The sequence below is a fragment of the Chiloscyllium plagiosum genome, unplaced genomic scaffold, assembly GCF_037043375.1.
Source record: "Chiloscyllium plagiosum isolate Xiang-an unplaced genomic scaffold, Cpla_swu_hap1 HiC_scaffold_4, whole genome shotgun sequence".
NCBI classification, from domain to species: domain Eukaryota; kingdom Metazoa; phylum Chordata; class Chondrichthyes; order Orectolobiformes; family Hemiscylliidae; genus Chiloscyllium; species Chiloscyllium plagiosum.
The window spans coordinates 49,478,138-49,503,669 of NW_028270142.1; the positions used below are offsets into that span (position 1 = coordinate 49,478,138).

Consider the following 25,532-nt stretch of genomic DNA (forward strand, 5'->3'; position numbering starts at 1 on the left):
TTATTTTTCAGAGGGTCGGTGTGGACTTGTTGGGCCAAGTGGCCTGTTTCCACACTGTAGGGAATCACATCTAACCTGGGCGTCTGTTGTCTCTGCCTTGGATATTCTTTCCTGCAGTTATTTTATGTCCCATCATGGCCTAACTGCAAATCTCACCTCTGTTGTCTTGATGTTGTCTTTGATACAGTTCCTTGGGACCTATGCTTGCTTTCTTTTGCATGCACATTTCACAGCTCAATTTTGTCCTCCACCACATTAACAGTATTATTCATACTTTCTCTTTGCGCAGTATTCTTAGTCGTATGATTTGACCTTGCTTTTAGTCATTAGCACTTGGTTAACCATTACTCCCACACTCGCATCTTGTTGAAGTCTTTGTGCTATCTTCATATGAACGAGCTGCAATTATAAACCTGCCTTTAAAATGACCCAGTGTGCTTCACAAGAGAATGATCAAATAAAACTTGATTTGCCATGGAGAAATTCAACCAAAATTTAGTCAAAGAGGGAAGTTTTAAAAGTGTGCCTTAAAGACATAGAGGTTTCAGGAAGGAATTTCAGTGTTTAGGGTTTGTAGAGGTTGGCACCCTTTTTTGCTAACTGTCCTCACAATGCTCTGTGACAGTCTATAACTATCTAATCAAGATGTTCAATCTAATCAAGATAATCACTTAATCAAGATGTTTCCTGATACAAATCTATGTCTTATACGTAGAATAACAATGTTATTTGCATGAAACCTTTATGCCTTTCTAATGGTAGAAAATTGCAATTGCTGTTTTTGTTATGAATTCATAATTTTTAGAAAGCTTTCTAATTTTGACTCTGTTGACTACTGCAAGTTGCCAAGGCTTTTTCAGTAGCAGCTCCCAAGCCAGAGATCTCCAACACTTGAAAGGACAAGGACAGCAGCTATCTCATCCTCTTCACATGTCGCTGTACCTTAATTGTTTTTGACTCAAAATCCTAGAGTTTTCTACCTAACAATGGTATGGATGTACCTCTACCACATGGAGAATAAGGTGGCTCAGCAAAAAAAAAACCCCTTCGGTGTGTTTCTCAAGGACATTTAGGAATGGGCAATAAGTGCTGCTTCTGCTAATGTTGCCCACCCCCCGAGAATGAATTTCTCTTTTAAAAAATACTTCAAAGCTTTGGCAAATTTACTGCAATGTCAACATTTCAGCTTGCTGCACAATAATAATTTATTTATTGCAGCAGTGTACAATTATTGAGTTTTCTTTAGAAAACATAAATATTTAAGGAGAGTGGAGACTTTAAAAAAAGGTTTGCAATCATATGTATTTGGAAAGGCAAGGACTCATTCGGGATAGTCAACAAGGTTTTGTGCGTGGGAAATCATGTCTCACAAAGTTGATTGAGTTTTTTGAAGAAGTAACAAAGTAGATTGATGAGGGCAGATTAGTAGATGTGATCTATATGGACTTCAGTAAGGCTTTCGACAAGGTTCCCCATAGGACACTGATTAGCAAGGTTAGATCTCATGCAATACAGGGAGAACTAGCCATTTGGATACAGAACTGGCTCAAAGGTAGAAGACAGAGGCTGGTGGTAGAGGGTTGTTTTTCAGACTGGAGGCCTTTGACCAGTGGAGTGCCACAAGGATCGGTGCTGAGCCCTCTACTTTTTGTCATTTACGTAAATGATTTGGATGCGAGCATAAGAGGTACAGTTAGTAAGTTTGCAGATGACACCAAAATTGGAGGTGTAGTGGACAGCGAAGAGGGTTACCTCAGATTACAACAGGATCTGGACCAGATGGGCCAATGGGCTGAGAAGTGGCAGATGGAGTTTAATTCAGATAAATGCAAGGTACTGCATTTTGGGAAAGCAAATCTTAGCAGGATTTATACACTTAATGGTAGGGTCCTAGGGAGTGTTGCTGAACAAAGAGACCTTGGAGTGAAGGTTCATAGCTCCTTAAAAGTGGAGTCACAGGTAGACAGGATAGTGAAGAAGGCGTTTGGTATGCTTTCCTTTATTGGTCTGAGTATTGAGTACACGAGTTGGGAGGTCATGTTGCGGGGCTGTAAAGGACATTGGTTAGGCCACTGTTGGAATATTGTGTGCAATTCTGGTCTCCTTCCTATCAGAAAGATGTTGTGAAACTTGAAAGGGTTCAGAAAAGATTTACAAAGATGTTGCTAGGGTTGGAGGATCTGAGCTATAGGGAGAGGCTGAACAGGCTGGGGCTGTTTTCCCTGGAGCGTCGGAAGCTGAGGGGTGACGTTATAGAGGTTTCCAAAATTATGAGAGACTTGGATGGGATGAATAGTCAAAGTCTTTTCCCTGGGGTCGGGGAGTCCAGAATAAGAGGGCATAGGTTTAGGGTGAGAGGGGAAAGATATAAAAGAGACCTAAGGGGCAATTTTTTCCACACAGAGGGTGGTATGTGTATGGAATGAGCTGCCAGAGGATGTGGTGGAGGCTGGTACAATTGCAACATTTAAGAGGCATTTGGATGGGTATATGAATAGGAAGGGCTTGGAGGGATATAGGCCAGGTGCTGGCAGGTGGGACTAGATTGGGTTGGGATATCTGGTCGGCATGGACGGGTTGGACCGAAGGGTCTGTTTCCATGCTGTACACCTCTATGACACTATACAGAGGAACCTCGATTATTCGAACGAGATGGGCGGGCACTACTTCGTTCGTATTTGGATAATCAATTTGACCTTAAACAAGGGAAGGTGTACTGATTTAATGCTGTGCCCTACCTCAGAGAGTTTGTTTAAATCTATAATTTTGATGAGTCTGCTAAATAAACAAACTAATCTTTGCATTCTGCAAATTGCAGGTTAAACTGGGAAGAACTAAACCCTTACGATCGCAAAATTATGTAAAATCCCAACATTAAGCAAGGTCCCGAACAGCTTCTATGATCACAAGAGCATTTGTCAGTTTCCATGAAATCAGTGTCGCGATAGAAAGACAAAAGCACCATCTTGCGCATGCGTTTACTTTCTTAGCCATTTCTCTCATGTATTTTTAAAAAGGTGTGAAACTTCTACAGGCTGATGTTCACAGAGAACTTATAAAAGAACAGAGAAAATTGACATGCGACTCGCTTTGTGCTCCTTTATCTCAGAAAGGCAGAAGCACTGCCTCGCGCATGAGTTTACTTTCTCGGCCATCTTTTCATGGACGGCCTGCTAAAGTGACGGGAATACACTGTAAAGCACTTACTTTTGCAAAGGTCTGTGTAACTAACCCTTACCTAAAAGATATCCAGCCGCTGATGCTTGAGGTGCTTGTGTTTCTTCGTTTTTGCCAGTGTTTTCACATGTTCTTCAGTACAGGTAATCCAAATACACTTACCTCCTTTGATGTAACAATTTTGCCAGACCTTGAGATCTTCTTCGGATAATTCGAAATTCGGATAATTGATATTTGGATAATCAAGGTTCCTCTGTAGTGCCTTTCATTATCAGCAGATATCCCATAGTGTTTTACTGTCAATGCAGTACCTTTTAAAGTCAGAATGTAGGAAATGTGGCAGCCAAGTTATGTGCAGCAAGCTCTCACAGTTTAAGAATTAAATAATATGTTTTGATGAAATTAAGTCTGTTGGCAAGGACTTCCCCTCCTCTTCATTGAAATACTGCCATGGATCTTTTGCATTTACCTGCTTGGCATACATGACTTTGGTTTAACATCCTATTGAAATGACAGTATCTCTGACACTCTCCTGCTCCCTTGGTGCTGCACTTGGGATGCCAACCTGGATTGGTGTGCTCAATTCTAGGATCAGGACTTGAACCATAACCTTCTGACTCAGTGGTGAGAGTACTACCAAATGATAATTTTAAGTGCCTTAATCAGGTGTCCAGCAGTTTTATACATGTTGCATGTTGGAAGTAATAGACAAGAATGAGATTGTTGGAGGAGCATCTTTTGAAAAGATTTGTGAAACCAGTCTTTGTGTTTCTTTTGTGGACCTTTGAGAAACAACACCACAGCAGCCTCAAAGAAGTGTCTGGAACTATAAATTAATCATGTTTGGCAAAATTTACTCTAATGAGAAATGAACTAAATACACTTTTATGTTGTGATTACTGAAGTATGTAACATATTTAGCAGCTGTCAATAATTTTCTTGCCTGGTTTTGGCTTCAGTTTATATATATATATAAAAAGGTATTTAATGCTGTGTGTTATATAATATCAAACAGAGACTCTTTCGGTTTTATTGCCAGCTCCATGGTTATATGGAAAGTGAACCACTTACTCTACAGCTGTTCATCGGGACAGCAGACGATCGCCTGTTGCGACCCCATGCTTTCTACCAGGTCCATCGAATCACTGGGAAGACAGTTTCCACAAGCAGCCACGAAAACATTATCAATAACACCAAGGTGCTGGAGATTCCACTGTTACCAGAAAACAACATGAGAGCAAAGTAAGCCTAATTTCAAATGTCTCCATCTTCAAAAAAAGACTCCTCTGTTCACATGTTTTACCATGATGTGAGAAGCCATTGCAAGTAAAATGCTCTTGGAGATTTTTAAATTAAAATAATTTTTCTTTCCCTAATCCCATCTTGTACCATTTGCAGATTCTCATTGCCACATAAGTGGACCTTGTAACTTTAATGAGAATCTACTACAAGATTACTTAATACTTCTATTTGTAGGGTATAAATTAATGCAGAAGCCATTAGCTGCAATATCCAGATTCTGCAATTATCATGCATTCTTTACATGCTGTTTGAGTTCATTGTAGATTGCAGGCAGAAAATCATTCAACCATGACCACAGTTTGCATGTCGATCATGGCCCACGCTTGCTTTGGAGTTAGAAGTTCATAGGTTCAACTTCAACTCCAAGTATTGAGCACAAAATCTAGACTGACACTTTATTTTGCTATGGGGTGGGGGAGGAGGTGGGGGGAGGGAAGCGGAAATCAGGCAGCACATCTTTTGGTTGGGGTGTTAAACCAAAACCCTATTAAGTGGATGTAAAAATCCCACAACATTATTTTGATGAAAAGCAAGCAACTTCAAACCAGTTGGTCAATACTAATCTCTCAAATAGCATCACAGCATGGTGACTCAGTGGTTATCACTGAGTGCTGCCTCACAGCACCGGTGACCTGGGTTTGATTCCAGCCTGAGGTGACTGTCTGTGTGGAGCTTGTACCTTCTCCCTGTGTCTGCGTGGGCTTCCTCCAGAAGCTCCAGTTTGCTCCATAGTCCAAAGATGTGCAGAATAGGTGGATTGGCCAGGTTAAATTGTGCATAGTATCCAGGGATGAGTAGGCTAGATGGATTGGGGGGGTTACAGGGTTAGGGTAGAGGGGTGGGTCTGTGTGGGATGTTCTTTGGAGGGTCAGTGGACTGAACGGCTTGCTTCCAAACTTAGCGATTCTGTGACTCTAAAAACAAGTTATCTGGTCATCATGCCATTACTGTTTGTGGGATCTCCACATGGACAAACTTTCTGCCATATTTCCTATATTGTAATGGTGACGACACTTTAGTACATCCCGAAAATTTGAAAGGTACTAGCAAAATGCACTATTTTCTTTATGCAGATAGTTCAACAACATGTGCCACCAAAATAAGTTGCACGCTTGTGAGATGCACATGTTTAATGTGTTGATTAAAAATAACTTTTTATGCTAACTTAACTGAAAGGATGTATGTTTAAAATAAATGGTAAGCACTGTTGCTAACTGTTATCACCGAAAAAATGTGGAGTGCACTGTTTTAAAGAGTGCTTTTGTTTCTATTTTTAATTTTTGTTAGACAATGATGCCAAAAATCAAGGTTGTTAAAAGTTGTCATGTATTAAAAAAAAGTCTCCTTGCATTTATCTTGAAATAGTTAGAATGTTCCACATTGTGTCTAAACTTCTGTAATCACTTTGATGTTGCTGTGAAATAATTTCATTGGGTACTTTTTGGTCCTGGTTAACTAATTTTCTTGCAGTAATTGTACTAGTTACACAAAGCCATTTTCATTCACCTTGGAAATATAGTGTATTGGTGGCCCTTCAGTATAAAACATTGGACGAGCCTTTACCCTAGCATGGAATCATAGCACTTTACATTACAGAAGGAGGCCATTTGACCCATCACATTTGTATTCACTCCCGAAATAGCTATCCAGCTAATCGCATTCTCCAGCCCTATCTCTGCAGCCGTCTAAATTAATCATTTTCAAATATATATCCAACTCTCTTTTGAAACGTTGTGTGGAATCTGCCTCTGTTACTCTCCCAGGCAGCGCATTCCAAATCCAAACAACTCTCTGTGTAAAGAAATTTCTACTCATGTCACACCTAGCCTATCTTGCTGATAGTCTTGAAATTGTGACACTAGTTACTAGCAGAAACAGAATATCCTTCTTTACCCTGTTAAAATTGTTCACAATTTTGAACACCTCAGTAAGGTCACCCTTAGTTTTCTCTGCTCCAAGGAGAATAAACCCAGTTTCTGTAATCTTTCCATGTGTCTAAAATCTCTCATTCCTGATATCATTTTAGTAAATCTCCTTTATTGTCTCTCCCATGCTTTAATATCTTTTCTTAATAAGTGAAAACAATACTCTAAATATGGCCTGAACAACAATTTGTAGAGGAGTAGCATCACCTCCTTGCTTTTATACTCTATGCCTTTATTTATAAACCCAAGGATCCTATAAATCTTTTAAACAACTGTTTTCATTTCCCAGCCACCTTCAGAGAATTATGCATGTGAACCCGAAGTCCGTTTGATCTTGTACTCACCTCAAAGGTGTACCATGGAACCTGTATTGTCTTTCTTCAACCAAAATGCACTAACTCAGATTTTTCTGCATTGAAATTCATTTACTAGGTGTCTGCCAATTTGGCCAACTTATCAATGTCCTCTGAAGTCGCTCAGCATCATTCTCACAATTTGCAAAACTCACTATCATTCTTACAATCCACTATCCCCCCTAGTTTAGTATCATTTGCAAATTTAGACTTTGCCCTTAACACCCATCTCCAAATCATTTATATAAATCAGTAAAAGCATTGAGCCCTGGGAAACATCACTTTCAACTTGTCTCCAATCTGAGAAATGCCCATCTGTACCTATCCTCTCTTTCCTATATTTTTGACAACTCTAAACCATGCTGTCAAGAGCCTGTTAATCTCAGACACTTTTAATTTGTCATGTTGCACAGTATCAAATGTTTTTTGGAAGTCCAAACATACAGTACTAACCTCATCCACTGCCTGTTAACATTTTGTCAAAGAACTCAGTCACATTTGTCAGACATGACCTGCCCTTGACAAAGCCATGCTGACTGTCTTATATTAACATATTTTTCTCTGTAGTGTGTATATTTACTTTATCTTGTATTATAGCCTCCATCAGTTTTCCTACTATTGACGTCAAGCTTGCAGGTCTGTAGTTACCTGGGTCATCTTTTGCCCCTTTCTTAAACAATGGTGTCACATTTGCAGTTCCCTAGTCCCCCAGGACTAGTCCTGTGTTCAGAGAGGCCTAGAAAATTTGTGTCAGCAGCTCTGCAATTTGCTCCCATACCCTTGTCAGCAATCTAGGATATGGCCCATCTGGATCTGATGATTACTAAATCTGGTGTGTTGCCAGGCTTTTTTGTGCCTCTACTTTATACCATAGGAATATAAGAAGTAGGAACAGGAATAGGCCATTCAGCTCATCAAGTCTGGTCCGCCATTCAATAGGATCATGGCTGATCTGACATTCTTAATGTTCATCTCCTGCCCTTTTTCCGTAACTCTTGATTCCCCTACAGATCAAGAATCTACCTAGTTCAGCCTTAAATATACACAAGAACTCTGGCCAAAAAAATCTCTGTGGCAATGAGTTCCAAAGACTCAACCCTCCGATAAGGAGTTCCTCCTAATCTCAGCCTTAAATTGGTGCTCCTTTAGTCTGAAACTATGCCCTCTAGTCCTAGACTTGTCCATGAGGGGAAACATCCTCTCAGCATTTACCCTGTCAAGCCCCTTAAAAATCGTACATGTTTCAATGAGTTCATATCTCATTCTTGGAACATAGTACATAGAAAAGTACAGCACAGAACAGGTCCTTTAACCCATGATGTTGCACTGAGGATTAATCCTAATGTGAAATAAAATAACTTAACCTACGCACCCCTCAATTCACTGCTATCCATGTGCATGTACAGCAGTCGCTTAAATGTCCCTAATGACTCTGCTTCCACCACCACCGCATGCATTCACAACTCTCTGCATAAAGAACCTTCCTCTGACGTCCCCTCTATACTTTTCTCCTAATATCATAAAACCATGACCCCTTGTGCCAGTCAGTCCTGTCCTGGGGAAAAGTCTCAGGCTATTGACTCTATCCATGCCTCTCATTACCTTGTACACCTTGATCAGGTCACCTTTCTTCCTCCTTCTCTCCAGAGAGAAAAGTCTGAACTTAGTCAACCTCTCTTCATAAGGCAAGCACCCTAGTCCAGGCAGCATCCTGGTAAACCTTCTTTGCACCCTCTCCAAAGCCTCTGTACCTTTCCTATAGTAGGGCGACCAGAACTGGACACAATATTCCAAGTGTGGTCTCACTAGGGACTTGTAGAGCTATAGCAAAACCTTGCAGCTGTTAAACTTGATCCCCCTGTTAATGAAAGCCAAAACACCATATGCTTCCTTTACAACCCTAGCCACTTGGGTGGCAACTTTGAGGCATCTATGTACTTGAACACTAAGATCCCTCTGTTCCTCCACACTGCCAAGAATCCTGTCTTTTATCCTATATTCAGCATTCCAGTTCAACCTTCCAAAATGCATTACTTCGCATTTATCCAGGTTGAACTCCATCTGCCATTTCTCAGCCCAGCTCTGCATCCTGTCTATGTTGCGCAGCAGCCTGCAATAAACCTCGATACTATCAATGGTACGTCCAACCTTTGTGTCATCTGCAAATTTACTAACCCACTCCTCAACCTCCTCATCCAAGTCATTTATAAAAACTACAAAGAGCAGAGGCCCAAGAACAGCCCTGCGGCACACCACTCAACACTGACCTCCAGGCAGAATACTTTCCATCTACAATCACTCTCTGCCTTTTGTCAGCCAACCAATTCTCAATCCAGTCAGCCAAATCTCCCTGTATCCCATACCTCCTGACTTTGAATGAGCCTACCATGGGGAACCTTATCAAATGCCTTGCTGAAGTCCATATACATCACATCCAATGTTCGACCTTTGTCAACCTGTCTTGTCACCTCCTCAAAGAACTCAATAATATTTGTGAGGCATGACCTGCCCCTCACAAAGCCATGCTGACTCACTTTAATCACGCTATGCTTTTTCAAATAGTCATAAATCCTATCCCTCAGAATTCTTTCCAAAACCTTGCTGACCACAGACATAAGACTGACTGGTCTGTAATTGCCAGGTATTTCCCTATTACCCTTCTTGAAAAGAGGAACAACATTCGCCGCCTCCTAATCTTCTGGTATAACTCCCATGGAGAGTGAGGAAGCAAAGAGTGAGTAAAGTTTCAACCTGTTTAACCTTTGCTCATAAGATAATCCCTCCATCAGAGGGATCCTTCGAGGGAATCTTCTCTGAGTTGCCTCCTGTGAAATGATATCTTTCCTTAAATAAGTGGACCAAAACTGCCCATAATGCTCCAGATATAGTCTCACCAGTGCCTGTTGCAGTAAAATTTCCCTACTATTATATTCCAACTCCCTTGAAATAAGGGCCAGCATTCCATTCATCTTCTTGATAACCTGCTGCACCTGCGTGCTAGCTTCCTGTATTTTGTGCACTAGTACCTCAAATCCCTTTGTGTTGCAGCTTTCTACAGTTTTTCTATATTTAAATAATATTGTTCTTTTATTCTCTCTTCCAAAATGAACGCTTCACATTTTCCCACATTGTACTTCATTTGCCAACTTTTTGTCCGCTTATTTATTGATCACTATGGCAGCACAACTGCTCAGTTGCTCAACACCCACATTTTCAACTGGATCATTGTCACCATTTTCCTAATCCGGTAATGACAGAAGCAAAGCACGCATTTAGTACCTCTGCCATTCCTTTTGCTTCAGCGAACAGTTTACCCTACTTGTTCCATGTGGATGCCACTACATCCTTCATTAATCTTTTGGTATTGATATGTTTCTTTTACTGCAGTCTTCCATCCTTTCCTATTGCTTGTTCTTAGCCTTCCTTATTCCAGCCTTAGCCTGTATCCCACATTATAGTAGTTAATGTTTTGCTGAATCAGTAAACTGATGTTAGATTGAAACTTAGAATAGGCAGAGGTAAGAAATGGAACAACTTTTGGAAAGTCATTAAATTGGGTATATTTTGCCACTATCCTTTTGTCACTTGGAACAGAAGCACAATGGTTCTAGGATTAGAAGATTGATGGATGATTTGAATGCAGTTGTCAAAAGCAACTGTTTTCACTGGTTAGAAGTTTAAGAATGTTGTGTTTCATATATCCCAGTTCTATGTGGAGATGAGATTAGTTTCCATGATTGTAGCAACTTTATTCAGTATTTTATGCAGTGCTTTATATGTCTTTTATATGATTCTAGCTCTGCATTCCAACTTTTTCTACAGCTTTGTTTACTTTTCTCAGAGTCCACACCCTGGTTTAAGCAATTAAGCACAGTGAGTACCAATAATAAACAGACTCCATAGTCAAACAGACCATTGAATCCAACACGGACCACAGGGTATAGTCTAAACATTAAAGCCAGACCTTTCAGAAGTGAAATAACAAAACAAATAGGAGTATTCAGCATAAATAGTAATTGACGATAGGTTAATTGTACCTTTTGAACCTGAGATTGAGAAATAAGACCATAAGACATAGGAGCGGAAGTAAGGCCATTCGGCCCATTCAGTCCACTCCGCCATTCAGTCGTGGCTGATGGGCATTTCAACTCCACTTACCCGCATTCTCTCCGTAGCCCTTAATTCCTTGTGACATCAAGAATTTATCAATCTCTGCCTTGAAGACATTTAGCATCCCGGCCTCCACTGCACTCTGCGGCAATGAATTCCACAGGCCCGCCACTCTCTGGCTGAAGAAATGTCTCCACATTTCTGTTCTGAATTTACCCCCTGTAATTCTAAGGCTGTGTCCACGGGTCCTAGTCTCCTCGACTAACGGAAACAATTTCCTAGCGTCCACCCTTTCCAAGCCATGTATTATCTTGTAAGTTTCTATTAGATTTCCCGTTAATCTTCTAAACTCCAATGAATACAATCCCAGGATCCTCAGCCGTTCCTCGTATGTTAGACCTACCATTCCAGGGATCATCCGTGTGAATCTCCACTGGACACGCTCCAGTGCCAGTATGTCCTTCCTGAGGTGTGCGGACCAAAACTGGACACAGTACTCCAAATGAGGCCTAATCAGAGCTTTATAAAGTCTCAGTAGCACAACGGTGCTTTTATATTCCAAACCTCTTGAGATAAATGACAACATCGCATTCGCTTTCTTAATCACAGACTCAACCTGCATGTTTACCTTTAGAGAATCCTCGACTAGCATTCCCAGATCCCTTTGTACTTTGGCTTTATGAATTTTCTCACCATTTAGAAAGTGATCCATGCTTGTATTCTTTTTTCCAAAGTGCAAGACCTCGCATTTGCTCACATTGAATTCCATCAGCCATTTCCTGGACCACTCTCCCAAACTGTCTAGATCCTTCTGCAGCCTCCCCACCTCCTCAGTACTACCTGCCTGTCCACCTAACTTCGTATCATCGGCAAACTTCGCTAGAATGCCCCCAGTCCCTTCATCCAGATCATTAATATATAACGTGAACAGCTGCGGCCCCAACACCGAACCCTGCGGGACACCGCTTGTCACCGGCTGCCATTCCGAAAAAGAACCTTTTATCCCAACTCTCTGCCTTCTGTCAGACAGCCAATCCTCAATCCATACTAGTAGCTCATCTCGAACACCATGGGCCCTCACCTTACTCAGCAGCCTCCTGTGTGGCACCTTACCAAATGCCTTTTAGAAGTCTAGACAGACCACATCCACTGGGTTTCCCTGGTCCAACCTACTTGTCACCTTTTCAAAGAATTCCACTAGGTTTGTCAGGCACGACCTCCCCTTACTAAATCCATGTTGACTTGTTCTAATCCAACCCTGCTCTTCCAAGAATTTAGAAACCTCATCCTTAATGATGGATTCTAGAATTTTACCAACAACCGAGGTTAGGCTAATTGGCCTATAATTTTCCATCTTTTGTCTTGATCCTTTCTTGAACAAGGGGGTTACAACAACGGTGTTCCAATCATCCGGGACTTTCCCTGACTCCAGTGACTTTTGAAAGATCTCAACCAACACCTCCGCAATTTCCTCAGCCACCTCCCTCAGAACTCTAGGATGTAGCCCATCGGGGCCAGGAGATTTATCAATTTTAAGACCTTTTAGCTTTTCTAGCACTTTCTCTTTTGTAATGGCAACCATACTCAACTCAGCCCCCTGACTCCCTTTAATTGTTGGGATATTGCTCATGTCTTCCACTGTGAAAACTGACGCAAAGTACTTATTAAGTTCTCCAGCTATTTCCTTATCTCCCATTACTAGGCTTCCAGCATCAGTTTGAAGTGGCCCAAAGTCTACTTTTGCCTGTCGTTTGTTTCTTATGTATTGAAAGAAACTTTCACTATTATTTCTAATATTACTGGCTAGCCTACCTTCATATTTGATCTTCTCCTTCCTTATTTCTCTCTTTGTTATCCTCTGTTTGTTTTTGTAGCTTTCCTAATCTTCTGATTTCCCAGTGCTCTTGGCCACTTTATAGGATCTCTCTTTTTCTTTAATACATTTCCTGACTTCCTTTGTCAGCCATGGCTGTCTAATCCCTCCCCGGATAATCTTTCTTTTCTTGGGGATGAACCTCTGTACAGTGTCCTCAATTATACCCACAAACTCCTACCATTTTTGCTCTACTGTCTTCCCCGCTAGGCTCTGCTTCCAGTCTATTTTCGTCAGTTCCTCTCTCATGCCCTCATAATTACCTTTATTTAACTGTAACACCATTACATACGATTTTGCCTTCTCTCTTTCAAACTGCAGACTGAACTCTACCATATTATGATCACTGCTTCCTAAGTGTTCCCTTACTTTAAGATCTTTTTATAAAGTCTGGTTCATTACATAGCACTAGGTCCAGAATATCCTGCCCCCTTGTGGGCTCCATGACAAGCTGTTCCAAAAAGCCATCCTGTAAGCATTCCAAGAATTCCCTTTCTTTGGATCCACTGGCAACATTATTTACCCAGCCCACCTGCATATTGAAGTCTCCCAGGATCACCGTGACCTTGCCTTTCTGACATGCCTTCTCTATTTCCCAGTACATGTTGTGCCCCTGGTCCTGATCACTGTTCGGAGGTCTGTACATAACTCCCATTATGGTTTTTTTGCCTTTGTGGTTCCTCAATTCCACCCACACAGACTCCACATCATCCGACACTATGTCATTCAGTGCCATAGATTTAATTTGTTCTTAACTAACAAGGCAACCCCGCCCCCTCTGCCCACCTCCCTGTCTTTTTGATAAGTTGAAAATCCTTGGATGTTTAACTGCCAGTCCTGACCCCGCAACCAGGTCTCTGTGATGCCTACCACATCATAATCATTCACGATGATCTGTGCCATTAGTTCATCTGCTTTGTTCCAAATGCTATGAGCATTCAGGTAAAGTGCCTTAATGCTAACTTTCTTATCATTAGAGATGTTGCAAGTCATAAGATGTCCTAAGTTATCCTTCCTTTTTGCTGCATTCCCAGTCTGCCTCAAGTTTAAATCCGCCTGCACACATGCTATCCTGCTGCTTATCTTTCCATTTAACTCCATACTCCCTGTCGCTTTCACTTTTCCTTCCCCCCAACTCGGAAGTTTAAAGTCCTACTGACCACCCTATTTATCCTCTTCGTTAGAACATTGATACCTGATCGGTTCAGGTGGAGACCGTCCCAAAAGTACAGATCCCTCCAGTTCCAAAACTGATGCCAATGCCCCATGAAGTGGAATCCCTCTTTCCCACACCAATCCCTTAGCCACGTGTTCTACTTCCCTAATTTTCTTATCCCTATGCCAATTGGCATGTGGCTCAGACAGTAATCCGGAGATTATGACCCTTGAGGATCTGTACTACAATTTCCTTCCTTTAGATAACAAATTGTTCCTTTAGATAACAAATTTCCTTTAGATAACAAATTGTTGTTATCTAAAGTTATAAAGAAGCATGATAAAAAATGGGCTATATGGAGTTATATCACACATCTGCCGTGATATCACTGAATGGTGAGACAGGCTTGAGGAGCTAACAGCCCATTCCTGTTTTGTACACAAAATAGCAAATGTCGCCATCACCAAGTTTACATGCAATTATAACACACATCTTTCCTGGAAATGAGCGTAGGTAATTTTCAATGTTCTGGAATTTAATGGTGACACTCAATCTTCTGTGACGCACCTGAAACCTCTCTTCAAATAACATTTGTATGTTTTTATGCTCTGTTTTGTCACAGTTTAGCTGTGTATTATGTGAATGAGTTCAGTTCCAGCTGCTTTTTTAGTATCATGTCTTAAGTTTTTCCTTTTACTTCAGTTGGCCTAACTCAACATTTTTCAAAGTCAATCTGTTGTCTAAGTACTGTTGTACCATGTTGCCAGCAGTTTCTAAATGAATTTTCCCTGGTTTAAGTCTGGTTGTACAAAAAGGCCATAAATTGCATCAGTAAACCTATCTATTATTTAGCAGGATAAACATTATTTGAATGTTGCAGTCAGGTGATAAACAATTCAAATCCTATCATGTTTATTGTAGCTGGAAAAGTCATTTAGGTTTAAAAATCTATCTTTATAATAACAAAACTATTTTTTTGTCATCCAACAGTATTGATTGTGCTGGGATACTGAAACTTAGGAATTCTGATATTGAGCTGAGGAAAGGCGAGACTGATATTGGAAGGAAGAATACGAGAGTGAGACTAGTCTTTCGTGTACATATTCCACAACCAAACGGTAGAAGTATCTCACTGCAGGTTTCATCAAACCCAATTGAATGCTGTAAGTATAATTCACTTTCTGCTTTAGGTAGATTGAATTGTGGTGGCAGCATTGTGGTAATGTCACTGAATTAGTAATCCAGAGTCCCAAACTGATGTTCTGAGGACATGTGTTCAAATCCCACTGCAGCAGATGGTGAAATTTAAATTCAATAAATATTGAGAATTTGCTTTTTAAAAAAACTCGGCTAATGGTGACCATGTAAGCACTATTGATTGTCTTAAAAACCCATTACCTTCACTAACATTCCTTTTTGGGAAGGAAATCTGCCATCCTCACAAGGTCTGGCCTATGTGTGACACCAGATCCATAGCAATGTGGTTGACTCTTAACTGCTATCTGAAATGGTCCAGAAAGCTACTTAGTTCTTGGACCATTGTGGTAGGACAATAAATGCTCACCTTTCAAGTAATACTCTCATCTCATAAATGAATAAACCAAAAACTAAATGAGAATTATTCTGAATGCCTATCATAACTTTAGATGGGGGTAAGTTCAGTGCTCCCACTGGAAGATTAAATCCTGAGTGCAGACCAGAAACAGAGCTGTAACATTGCAGCATTGACCTTCCAACTTGCCCTTCATTTTGAGCATTTCTACTTCGAACATGGGAGCTGTGCACTTATGTTCTTGGTTTGCCTGCAGCCTCTCTCAAACAGAGGGACTTGGCACACACTCACTTGCATCATATAATAGCATCACAAGATTACGAGCTTTGCACAGCTCACTTACATCTTTTATGGAAAGAAATCCGCCATCCTTACCCAGTCTGGCCTGTGTGTGCATCTAGATTCACAGCAAATCACTCAGTTTAAAGGCAGTTAGCAATGGGCAACAAATGCTGTCCTAGCCAGTGATGTCCACATCCCAGGAAAAAAATAAAAAAAGAAAGTTGGCAATGGCTATGTCTAAGTGAAATGAGTTGCAATTAGATGCTTTTGCTTGATTCTGTTTAGATTTTGCACATTAATATTTTAGGAGGCACGAGAAAACTTGCATAACTCGAAGTTTTGTATATGCTTTTCCAATAGCATTGTTTGTAGTGAGACTTGTCACCTTACATTTCCTCCTGACAGGCTGGTAAAACTCTGTAAACAGCTGTAAGTGCATAATACCACCATGGTGCATTACATTCTGCACAGCACATGAGACTACATAAATGAAGGAAGTTATTTGTCTATATTTTCTGCTTATAGGAGTTACTGATATATAAAAAAAACTCTGAAAAGGACTGTGTCACAAACACTAATATTAACATTATCCACTTCCAAATACTTGTCTGAGCACCATCTAGCTTTCGTTTTAGATTTGTCTTTCTCTTTCAATGTTGTTCTTCTGCTGGAACCTTCTCTAAGTTGTATGTTCTGCATGATGAACTTGGAATGATTATGAATTATGCAGCCATGTGGTTGAGTACAACTGACCTCAATTTTATTCAGTACTGATTCATGGTAGAATCTTCAGCATAACTGATAGGTGTAGCTCAGAACCAAACCAGAAAACCAACAATCAAGAAAACTAAATTTCATAAAATTTCTTGTAGCAACAACGGGGAAAAAACGTAGTGTTATTGTGAAGAAACATATTGCCTAATGTTGAGCTGGATGTAAAAGTCATTGCGGAGTTACGTGTTAGTTTGCCTTACATTTAACACTACATTATAGACGTCTATATTGAGGTTGACTGGATGCAGGCATGCTTGCTTTATGTGTGATTTCTGGTACTGATTAGTACCATCCGCTGAATCTTATTTTAGCCAAAATGGTTTTTCAGTGGTTAGTCTTAGTGCAGTATTCCAGCACATGGTAAATTGACTCTGTAATGTTTACACCTTCAACTCATACACTAGGCTTTCAAACAATGCACCTACAACCTCTAATTGTGTATACCCTATCTTTAATCAATGCTTCTCTGACTTTCTTAATGCACAATTTCAAACAAAGTACCCATGATTTTATTTGATACAACAGAAAACCCAAAATTTTATATATCATACAACAATTTACTATCTTGACAATTTGAGCGAAGGGTAGTGTGTGACTCACTTGGGCATGGATTCACATTCAAAACTATGCGGGGAAAGTAAGTTGAGAAGGTTGTGAAGCTAACGTATAAATAGAAAAAGTAATACAAAAGGCTAATTGTATGCTAGACTTTACCACAATGTAGTTAGAATAAAAGAAAATTAGATAGTGATGTTTTAATTATTCAGAATCTTAGTCATGCACCGTCTGGAACAGTGCGTACTGTTTTGAGGGCCAACGATCAAAAAAGGCAAAAATCATCTTAAGAGACAAAATTGGAAATTCACCAGAATTGTACCAGGGCTTAAGAGACCAGCTTGAGGACGGGTTGCAACTTGATTTGGCTGGCATAGACCTAGTACGATCAGAGCATTGAACGTGTGGTGTAAAGTTTTTGGTGTGAGAGGAATGGGTTTGAAATCATGAGACCCTGACATTAGTATTAGGGATTCTGGATTAGTGGTGCTAGAAGAGCACAGAAGTTCAGGCAGCATCCGAGGAGCAGTAAAATTGACGTTTCGGGCAAAAGCTCTTCGTTAGGGAGACTATCTGCGGAACTATATCTGTTCTGTTGCGATGGTTTTCTCTTAAACCATGCTGTGACCATTGTCATGTAAATCAGATATTCAGGTGGAATTTTATATTTGTCTTGGTGGTAGAAAACACTAAAAGTATCCCAAAATTAGAAGGAAGAGTCAAAAGGAAGGGAGGAATGTAAGATAGTCACTACCATGAGTGGAAAGGTATCTGACAAGCAAATGAGCCGGATGACGAGACTTCTGACCCTGATGACTGTGGAGCATAACAGGGGGAAATGTGGTAGAGGAAAATATAATATTATATAAATGGAAAACAACTGCAGTGCAAAAGGATCTGGGTGTCCTGAATCCTTAAAAGTTAGTATGTAAGCAAAACAAGTAGTTAGGAAGATAAGTGGAATGTTGGCCTTTATTTCAAGAGGGGAAAGTATAAAAGAAGGGAAGTCTATTTATGACTGTGCAGGTTGTTAGTGAGTCTACACCTTGAGTACTGTATACAGTTTTATTTTCCTTATTTAAGGAGGGAAATACTTCCAGTGGAGACAGTGCAAAGAGCATTCGCTAGATTGATTCCTAGGATGCAGGGAATGTCTTCGGAGGGAAGATTGAACCAGTTGGGCATTCGTTTGTTGGAGTTAATAAGAATGAAACATGATTTTATTGAAGCACATAAGGTTTAGAGGGGGTTTGGCGTAGCAAATGCTGAAGATGTTTTCCCTTGTAAGGGAGTACAGAACAAGTGGCATAGTTTCAAAATACGTTGAGGCAGAAACTAGAATGATTTTCTTCTTGGAGGATTCTGAAACTTTGACATGCTGTGCCATGTTAAATTAAGTATATTAAAAGCTAGGTTAGACAGATTTTTGATTATCTTTGAGAGGTGAAGCTTTTAGGGACAGTTTAAAAAATCAGAATTAAGTCCATCATCAGATCAGCTGTTGAATGGAATTGCAAGCTCAAAGGGCACTGTAGCTTACTTCTCGTACATTTTAATGTTCTGTTCTTAGGTAAGGCATCAAACTAAAAAGTGAAGGATAGGGTTTTTAGGTGCATGGAAATTTAGAAAGTTAATGAGAAAGGTCAAGGACAAGTGCAGGGCTGTGATATAGGTTATGACAACCAATGCTTACCAGGAAGGGACAGAGTCTACAAACATAACACTGTATCAGGAAATAGTGTCAGAGTAGGGAAATGGTAATAAGTAAAAATCAAAGACTTGTTATCTGAATGCATGCAGCATTTATAACAAGTTGGGTGAATTGATGGCATAAAGGGAAATAAATGGGTATGATAATCATTGCAGAAATATGGTGACCAAGACTGGGGAATAAATATTCAAGTGTGCTGGACACTTCTGAGTGATGTGCAAAGGAAAGCATAAGGTGGGATAGCTTTGTTAGTAAAGAAAGGGATCAATACATCAGTGAGTAATGATATTAGCTCAGAAGATCAAGTTGCCGAATCAATTTTTAGGTGGACCTAAGGTTCGGAAAGGGCAATGAAGCAATTATAGACTCCCCTTAATCTGTCGGTGGAGTATAAATAAACAAATGATGAGGCCTTGTAAGAAAAATACAGTAATCGTGAGCAACTTCCATGTTCATTTAGATTGGATAGCCTTGAGAATAAGTGCATTTGGGACAGTTTCTTCGAATGATAAAATGTGGAATCAACTAGGGAACAGGCTATTTAAGATCTGGTATGTGTAATAAGGCGTTATTAATTATTGATTGCACAGTAAAGATTTCCATAGGGAAGAGTGAAAATAACCTGATAAAGTATCACATTCAATTTGTGGGTGACAAACCTGCATCTAAATGTATTGATTATAAGGCAATTGCAAAGGTATGTGACAGAACTGGCTAAAGTATATTTGCAAAATAGATTAAAAGATAAGACAGTGTATGGATAGTGATGGACATTTCAGGACATAGTTAATAATTTCCAATAAAGATATATCCCATGAAAAAAGGAAGACTGTGAGAAAGACAAATAGTCCATGACGAAGTAAGAAACTGTAGGATTGTATTAAATTGAAAGCACATGCATACAATGTGTGAGCATTAGTGGTAGGCCAGAAGATTTGGAGAGAGACATGGTTGATCTGTACCTCAGTGGAACCTTCTTCATCTCAGTCCCAATTCCATGTGTTCCCCACACTACAAATATAGAGCCAATTTGATCATGCAATGTTTTTCTAAATGCATGGTTAAGACTTTCTTAATAAAATGTACCACCACGTTCCCAGTGATGTTGGTTAGCTGTACTGTAGTTCCTCATTTTATTCTCTCTCTCTCTCTTGCTAACTTCTAAGCTGCTGGAAATGTTCCAATATTTGGTGAACTTAGGAAAAACTGTGACCAGCATGTCCACTTCTCTGCAGCTATCACTTTAGAACCCAAGGATGTAGGTCATCGAGTCCTGGAGGTTTGCCAAATTTCAGTTCCTTGAGTTGTTCCAGTACTTTTTCTCTGCTGATATTGTAACCTTTTCAGAGCGGCCATGAACCATGAGCCCAAGAAGCTGTCTGGATCCCACAAAAACTGTGGGAGTCCATGAGATGTGTATACTCTCTTGGTTGAACTAGCCAAATGACAATGCAGGGCTGAGGGTCACTATCACTTCCTTATCCTAGGCCAGCGGAAATTACTAGCTCTGGGTTTGGGAATGGGAATTCTGGAATCAACCAACGCTGAAACTCTGGGTTGAAGCGTTCTTATGATTTGAAGGGGTTATGTGTGATTTTATGAGGCGTTTAAAAAGATTAAAATGAGCATCTAAACAATTCTTGTTACTCAGTTTTCTTCTGTTATCTTGAGACACTGGCCTTGACTGTTAAGGGACTCATGGAATATAACAGTCAACAATCTCAATGCACATCTGTGATACAAACTCTACTAATGTTTAAAATGCTGTATTTATGCAAATTGAATATATTCTGTCAGGTTAAAGTCACATTTTACTTCATTACATCTAGGTCTGCTTGCATCCATTCTTGTCCAAAGTCATCAATTTTGGACCTATGTTAGTACAGTTTAGGACCTTACCGAGACTTTATTCCTCCCAGCTAATAAAAATAGTGAAGAGCAAGCAACCTAAAACCAATTCTTATGCGATATCACCAATAACCAGTGTTAATACAGAAAGCACTGCTATGAATAGTAACTTTCTGCCAATGAAAATGTATGGCTCCTCAGTTGACCCAAATTTTTCCCTACAATCCTGTAGGACTACGTTTGCCTTGTGTGAAAACTCTATTTACGCGGAAAAAGCCCTTATTCATCCAGTTCATTAAAGTGAATCAAAGTTTTTTAGTATGACATTAGATCAAAAAAATTCCTAGGGAAGCTTCGCAGTCTCCCTTTGGAGTTATTACAGAAGAAATCCATGTGGAATTTCAGCCCGGCATCAATTTTGTGAAGCAAAGCTTGGTGCAAGACTGAAATGGTAACAAACAAAGGATTGAATACTTTTGTCATTCAGTTTTAGACCTTGGACAATTTTGCACTTCAGTAACAGAGAGCTGATGTCAGGAATCGCATAAATTGTAGATGATGCTCCCTAAACTGTTTGATTGAAAAGCATTTGCACTGTTAGTGGGAGGAGGCAGTATGGGACTGAGGGAGTTATAATTGTCTTTGCGTTTGCAGCTACCTGTTTAATAATTCTAGAAGTAGAAATACATCTATTTAAGGCTGTTATCTAAATTAAAGCTTGCATAACACTCTAAACTGAAAGTAAAATATAAACAATTTATATCCATTTTTTGATTCTAATCACTGGATTGGAAACTGTGCTTTATACTGTTTTAATTTTCCTCAGACAATCAAATGAGTACATTAGCAATTGCAGAGTTATTGTAGCATGCTAATTAAGAAATATTGTAAAATACAGTCGATCTTAGAAATGATGGTTCAGTGCACACGACTAATAATTTATTCCGTTGCTCTCAGCTCAGAGATCTGCACAAGAATTGCCACTGATAGAAAAGCAAAGCATTGACAGATATCCTGTGATTGGTGGAAAGATGATGATTTTAAGTGGTCACAACTTCCTCGCAGAGTCAAAGGTCATCTTTGTGGAAAAGGCAGCAGGTATGTTGAAAGATGCTTAGCATGTTATCTTGTTGCTTTGGCAGGTCAAAAGCTCATTCATGTAAATTAGTATATTAGTCAAGGAGTAAAGTCTTTCTGCAAAGAAAGGGGTTAACTTAACTGGTTTGTTGCTTTCACACGTTCCTTTATAACCACATCATTAGAAGTCATGCACATTCCTCTGCTGATTTATGTTTTACATTTTCAGAATACTTTGGCTGAACAATTTTTTTCCCTTTGTTGTTTGTAAGAAGGATTTCTGCATGGTTTTTGGGAAATAAAATATATGACTTGTGTTGGAAATCCTTAAATAAAATATTGAGCTGTCAATCATAGAAAAGAATGCATCTGCTTCCCTGAATTCTAGGGACAATGTATAAATATTTTACTGAAAACCACGGGGACCAGCCATGGTATAAAGTAATATGTTACTGATTAAGGTCTGAAAATCCTGTAAAAGAAAAGACTAGGACCTTCTATTTATACAGCTGTTTTATGAATACTTTTAAATTGGCAATTGGCTTAAGTATGTATCTATTTTACATTTGTAAGCTTCTGTAGGTATGAATTCACAAATAGAACATTGAGCAATTTTAAGTGTATTTTTGTAGACATTTGTTTAAGAACTGGCTATTGCTCCCTTTTAGCTACTGTGTTTTATCCTAAAAATGAGCATTTTGCACATATTTTTGTCCAAATGTATAATAGTTTCTACTTATCTAACGTGAATTTTTTAGAAACTGATATTTTACATTTGTTTAAGGTGCATAGAAGGAAGAAATATTGTGCAATTCTACAAGGTTTTCATGACTTTAGGACATCACATAATGCTTCACAGCCACTGAAATACTTTGAGTAGTCATAGTTACAACAGAGGGAAACGTGGCAGTCCATTTGTACATCGAGCTCTCTCAAGCTGTAATTAAATAAATGAACAGACCATCTGTTTTCATCATTTTAGTTGAATGATAATTGTTGGCTTGGATGTTAGGAGAAATCCCGTGCTCTTCTTTCAGTATTGCCATGGGATCTTATGAGTCTAGCTGACAGGGCAGACAGAGCCTCTGCTTAACGCCTCATCCAAAATGCATCACTTCCAACAGTGTACCACTGCTTCAGTAGTACTGCATTAAGTATTAGCCTAGATTATGATCTCATGTGCCTGGACTGAAGCTTAAACCATGAACCCATGAGGCAAGAGTGCTATCAATGCAGTAAAGAATCACTTTGTCCAAAAGTGCGGGATTCCTTGATAATGGTAGCTGAATGGTACTCCTGTACATAACGTTTGCAATGAAGCATGGAAATAAGTGTATTTAATGTGTTTTTTCTCCCAGCAAGGACAGCTTGCTATTTGTCTGGAAGCTGACCAAATGCACTTATTTTGGAGCTTTGTCGCAGTTGTGGTGTGTGGAATTCCAGCTGGCTGACACTTTTGCAGTGTACTCCTTTTAGAGTCCTTGCAGCTTTTTCTATACCTCTACAGAGGAATGGTTCAAAATAAAGATTTACAAATGAACGCACCACATGAATTAAAAAGTTAGCACTTATGCATTACTCTAAGTTCAATAAATGCTAAACAAAGTAACTAACATGAACTGAGAGCAAGATAATTATGAATGATATTTGGTAGACCCACCTGGAGAGCATCAAATTAATCCTGTCAGAGGGTAATCTTATCCTGGGCTCAAGCTCAGTTTTGATTGCAATGATGATTGAGTTGGAACCAGACAAAAGGTTTGTCATAACATTGACATTTTGCTTTTGTGCAGTTGAAATCTCAGTGTGTATTTTATGAAAAAGTTCATACTGTATGGAATTTTTTCAAATGACTATTCCTCAACAGTGACAGTGTTAGAATTTATGAGTCATGGTCATGACCTGAATGAAAGGAACCTCTTTTAAGGGTTATTGTTTTGGAGGGTTTCCCTGATGCTGGCACAAACTATAAATTCCACAGCTGCCTGTGGAAACCTTCTGAACTATGAGCCATCAATTGAACATCTTAGTACGCATCCACTTAAGAGCCCTTTTAGTACAGTTTGACGTTATGTCTGACATGCTTGAGTCTAGGCACCTTCACTTTTTTTGGACGCAACCTAGTCAACATTAGTTATTGTGCCTATGGGGATTGGGAGATTTTGTTTTCCGACAAATGACGCGGCATAAGGGGATCTTCCCCATGGAAGGTAATTTGTTTAGTCGAGAATGATTAGACAGGTCATTGCAAATTGTAAGGAAATTATTTTTCCCGGTAAATGCTTGAGCAGGGCTAGAATGTTAGATAACATGTATGAAACTATTCACTATCCTTCCTGTCCTTATAGTTTGGCCATCTAATCCACTGAAAATTGGCAGTTTTGCAACAGATGTTTCCCTCACAAGACATGACCCAGTTTTGACAGTCTTAGCTAAACAATGGATACTAAATTCCAATTTAACAATTTGCAATATCAAGAGAGTCATTCTAAGTACAGGTGTAAGTAGATTGGCCAATCCTTTAGAATTGTTCCACAGTCTTCAGTAGTTGAAGGTTAATATCCAGTATGTTGCAAGCAACCTTGTAGGAACAAAATAGAAGCATTAAAAAAATGTCATTTTGTTTTGAAAACATTTGGCTTACTATTAACAAATATTTCAAAAGTTGAGGCTGGGGGTAAATGATGTTTGATAGATAGCCAAGCATCATTTAACCCAGTAATGAAGAGCCTTAATTGTGTTTCAGCTGGCATGGGAAGGTAGGGTCTGGGAGGATTTACAGGTCAGATAACAAATGAGGAGACATTGTGGGTGAGGGAAACAAGGACAGGTTGCATCAAGTAGGTCACATGATTAAATTTCCAGGAGTACGTGCAACAAGAGTTTACAACACCAGGTGTGATCTAAAATGTTCATTAAAAATTGATGTTCAGTAAAATCTTTCGATGAAATATTTTCACCTGGTATTCAATGTTGCCCCAATTCCTTTCAAATTAATTCAAAGTTTCAAATACCTGCATGTTTTCTTTAATAAACCTTTTGTCTTTGCTACCAAATAGGTAGCTGTTAGATAATTGTCATTTACTTTGTTTTAAATATCTTGCATTATTGTTGTTCAATATCTCCCTCCCTCACCATTTCTCTTTTTTTTTCTTCCCCCACCCTTCCCAACAGCTAATTTGCATTTTTTAAAAATCCCTGGATTTTAAAAAAGAACAATTTTCTATTTTGTAAGCTGTTGGCTAATTTTGCTTCCTGGTAAAGCAATGCTTCAGTTTAAAAATTCTCATCCTTGTATTCAGACCCCTCCTTGATCTCACCCCTGCCTATCTTTGCAATCTCCTCTAGCCCTACAAACCTCCAAGATTTCAGAGTTCTGCTTATTTTGATCAGTTGAACATCCCTGAGTTTAATCACTTGATGATTGGTGGCTCTACCTTATACTGCCAAGGACCCAAGCTCTGGAATGGCTGGTTTAAATCTCTATGCAGCACATTACCTCTCTCAGTCACTTTGCAACTTTAAAAAAATTTTAAGGTCCATTGATTTGACCATGCTTTTAGCCACATGCAAATATATTCATATATGTCTGTGTAATATGTTGTTTAACTGTGTGTGCATATTAAATTACAAATATTAATTTCATAATAAAACTACACGTGGCTTTCAAGAATTTATCAGCAATTTAGCAACTATGAGAAATACAATAACAACACCTTGGGACAGTAAAAGTGCTATGTAAATGTAAGTTCTTATTGTTGTTGTGTGTGCCATTGTAATATTTCATTGATTCCTAAGTAACTAAAAAGTGACTAGTTGTGTACTACAGACTTACAA

General features: G+C 39.3%; 1 protein-coding gene across 5 annotated transcripts in view; it reads left to right on the plus strand.

Annotated features, from left to right (window-relative positions):
• Nucleotides 1-25,532, plus strand: part of nfatc1 (nuclear factor of activated T cells 1) — a 364,061-nt gene that overhangs the window by 153,680 nt on the left and 184,849 nt on the right. For all 5 annotated transcript variants that reach the window (XM_087986245.1, XM_087986244.1, XM_087986243.1 and 2 more), the window contains 3 exons: nt 4,217-4,419; nt 14,887-15,059; nt 21,576-21,716. In XM_087986245.1, the coding sequence (XP_087842371.1) occupies nt 4,217-4,419; nt 14,887-15,059; nt 21,576-21,716 (517 nt within the window). The remainder of the gene's footprint in view (nt 1-4,216; nt 4,420-14,886; nt 15,060-21,575; nt 21,717-25,532) is intronic.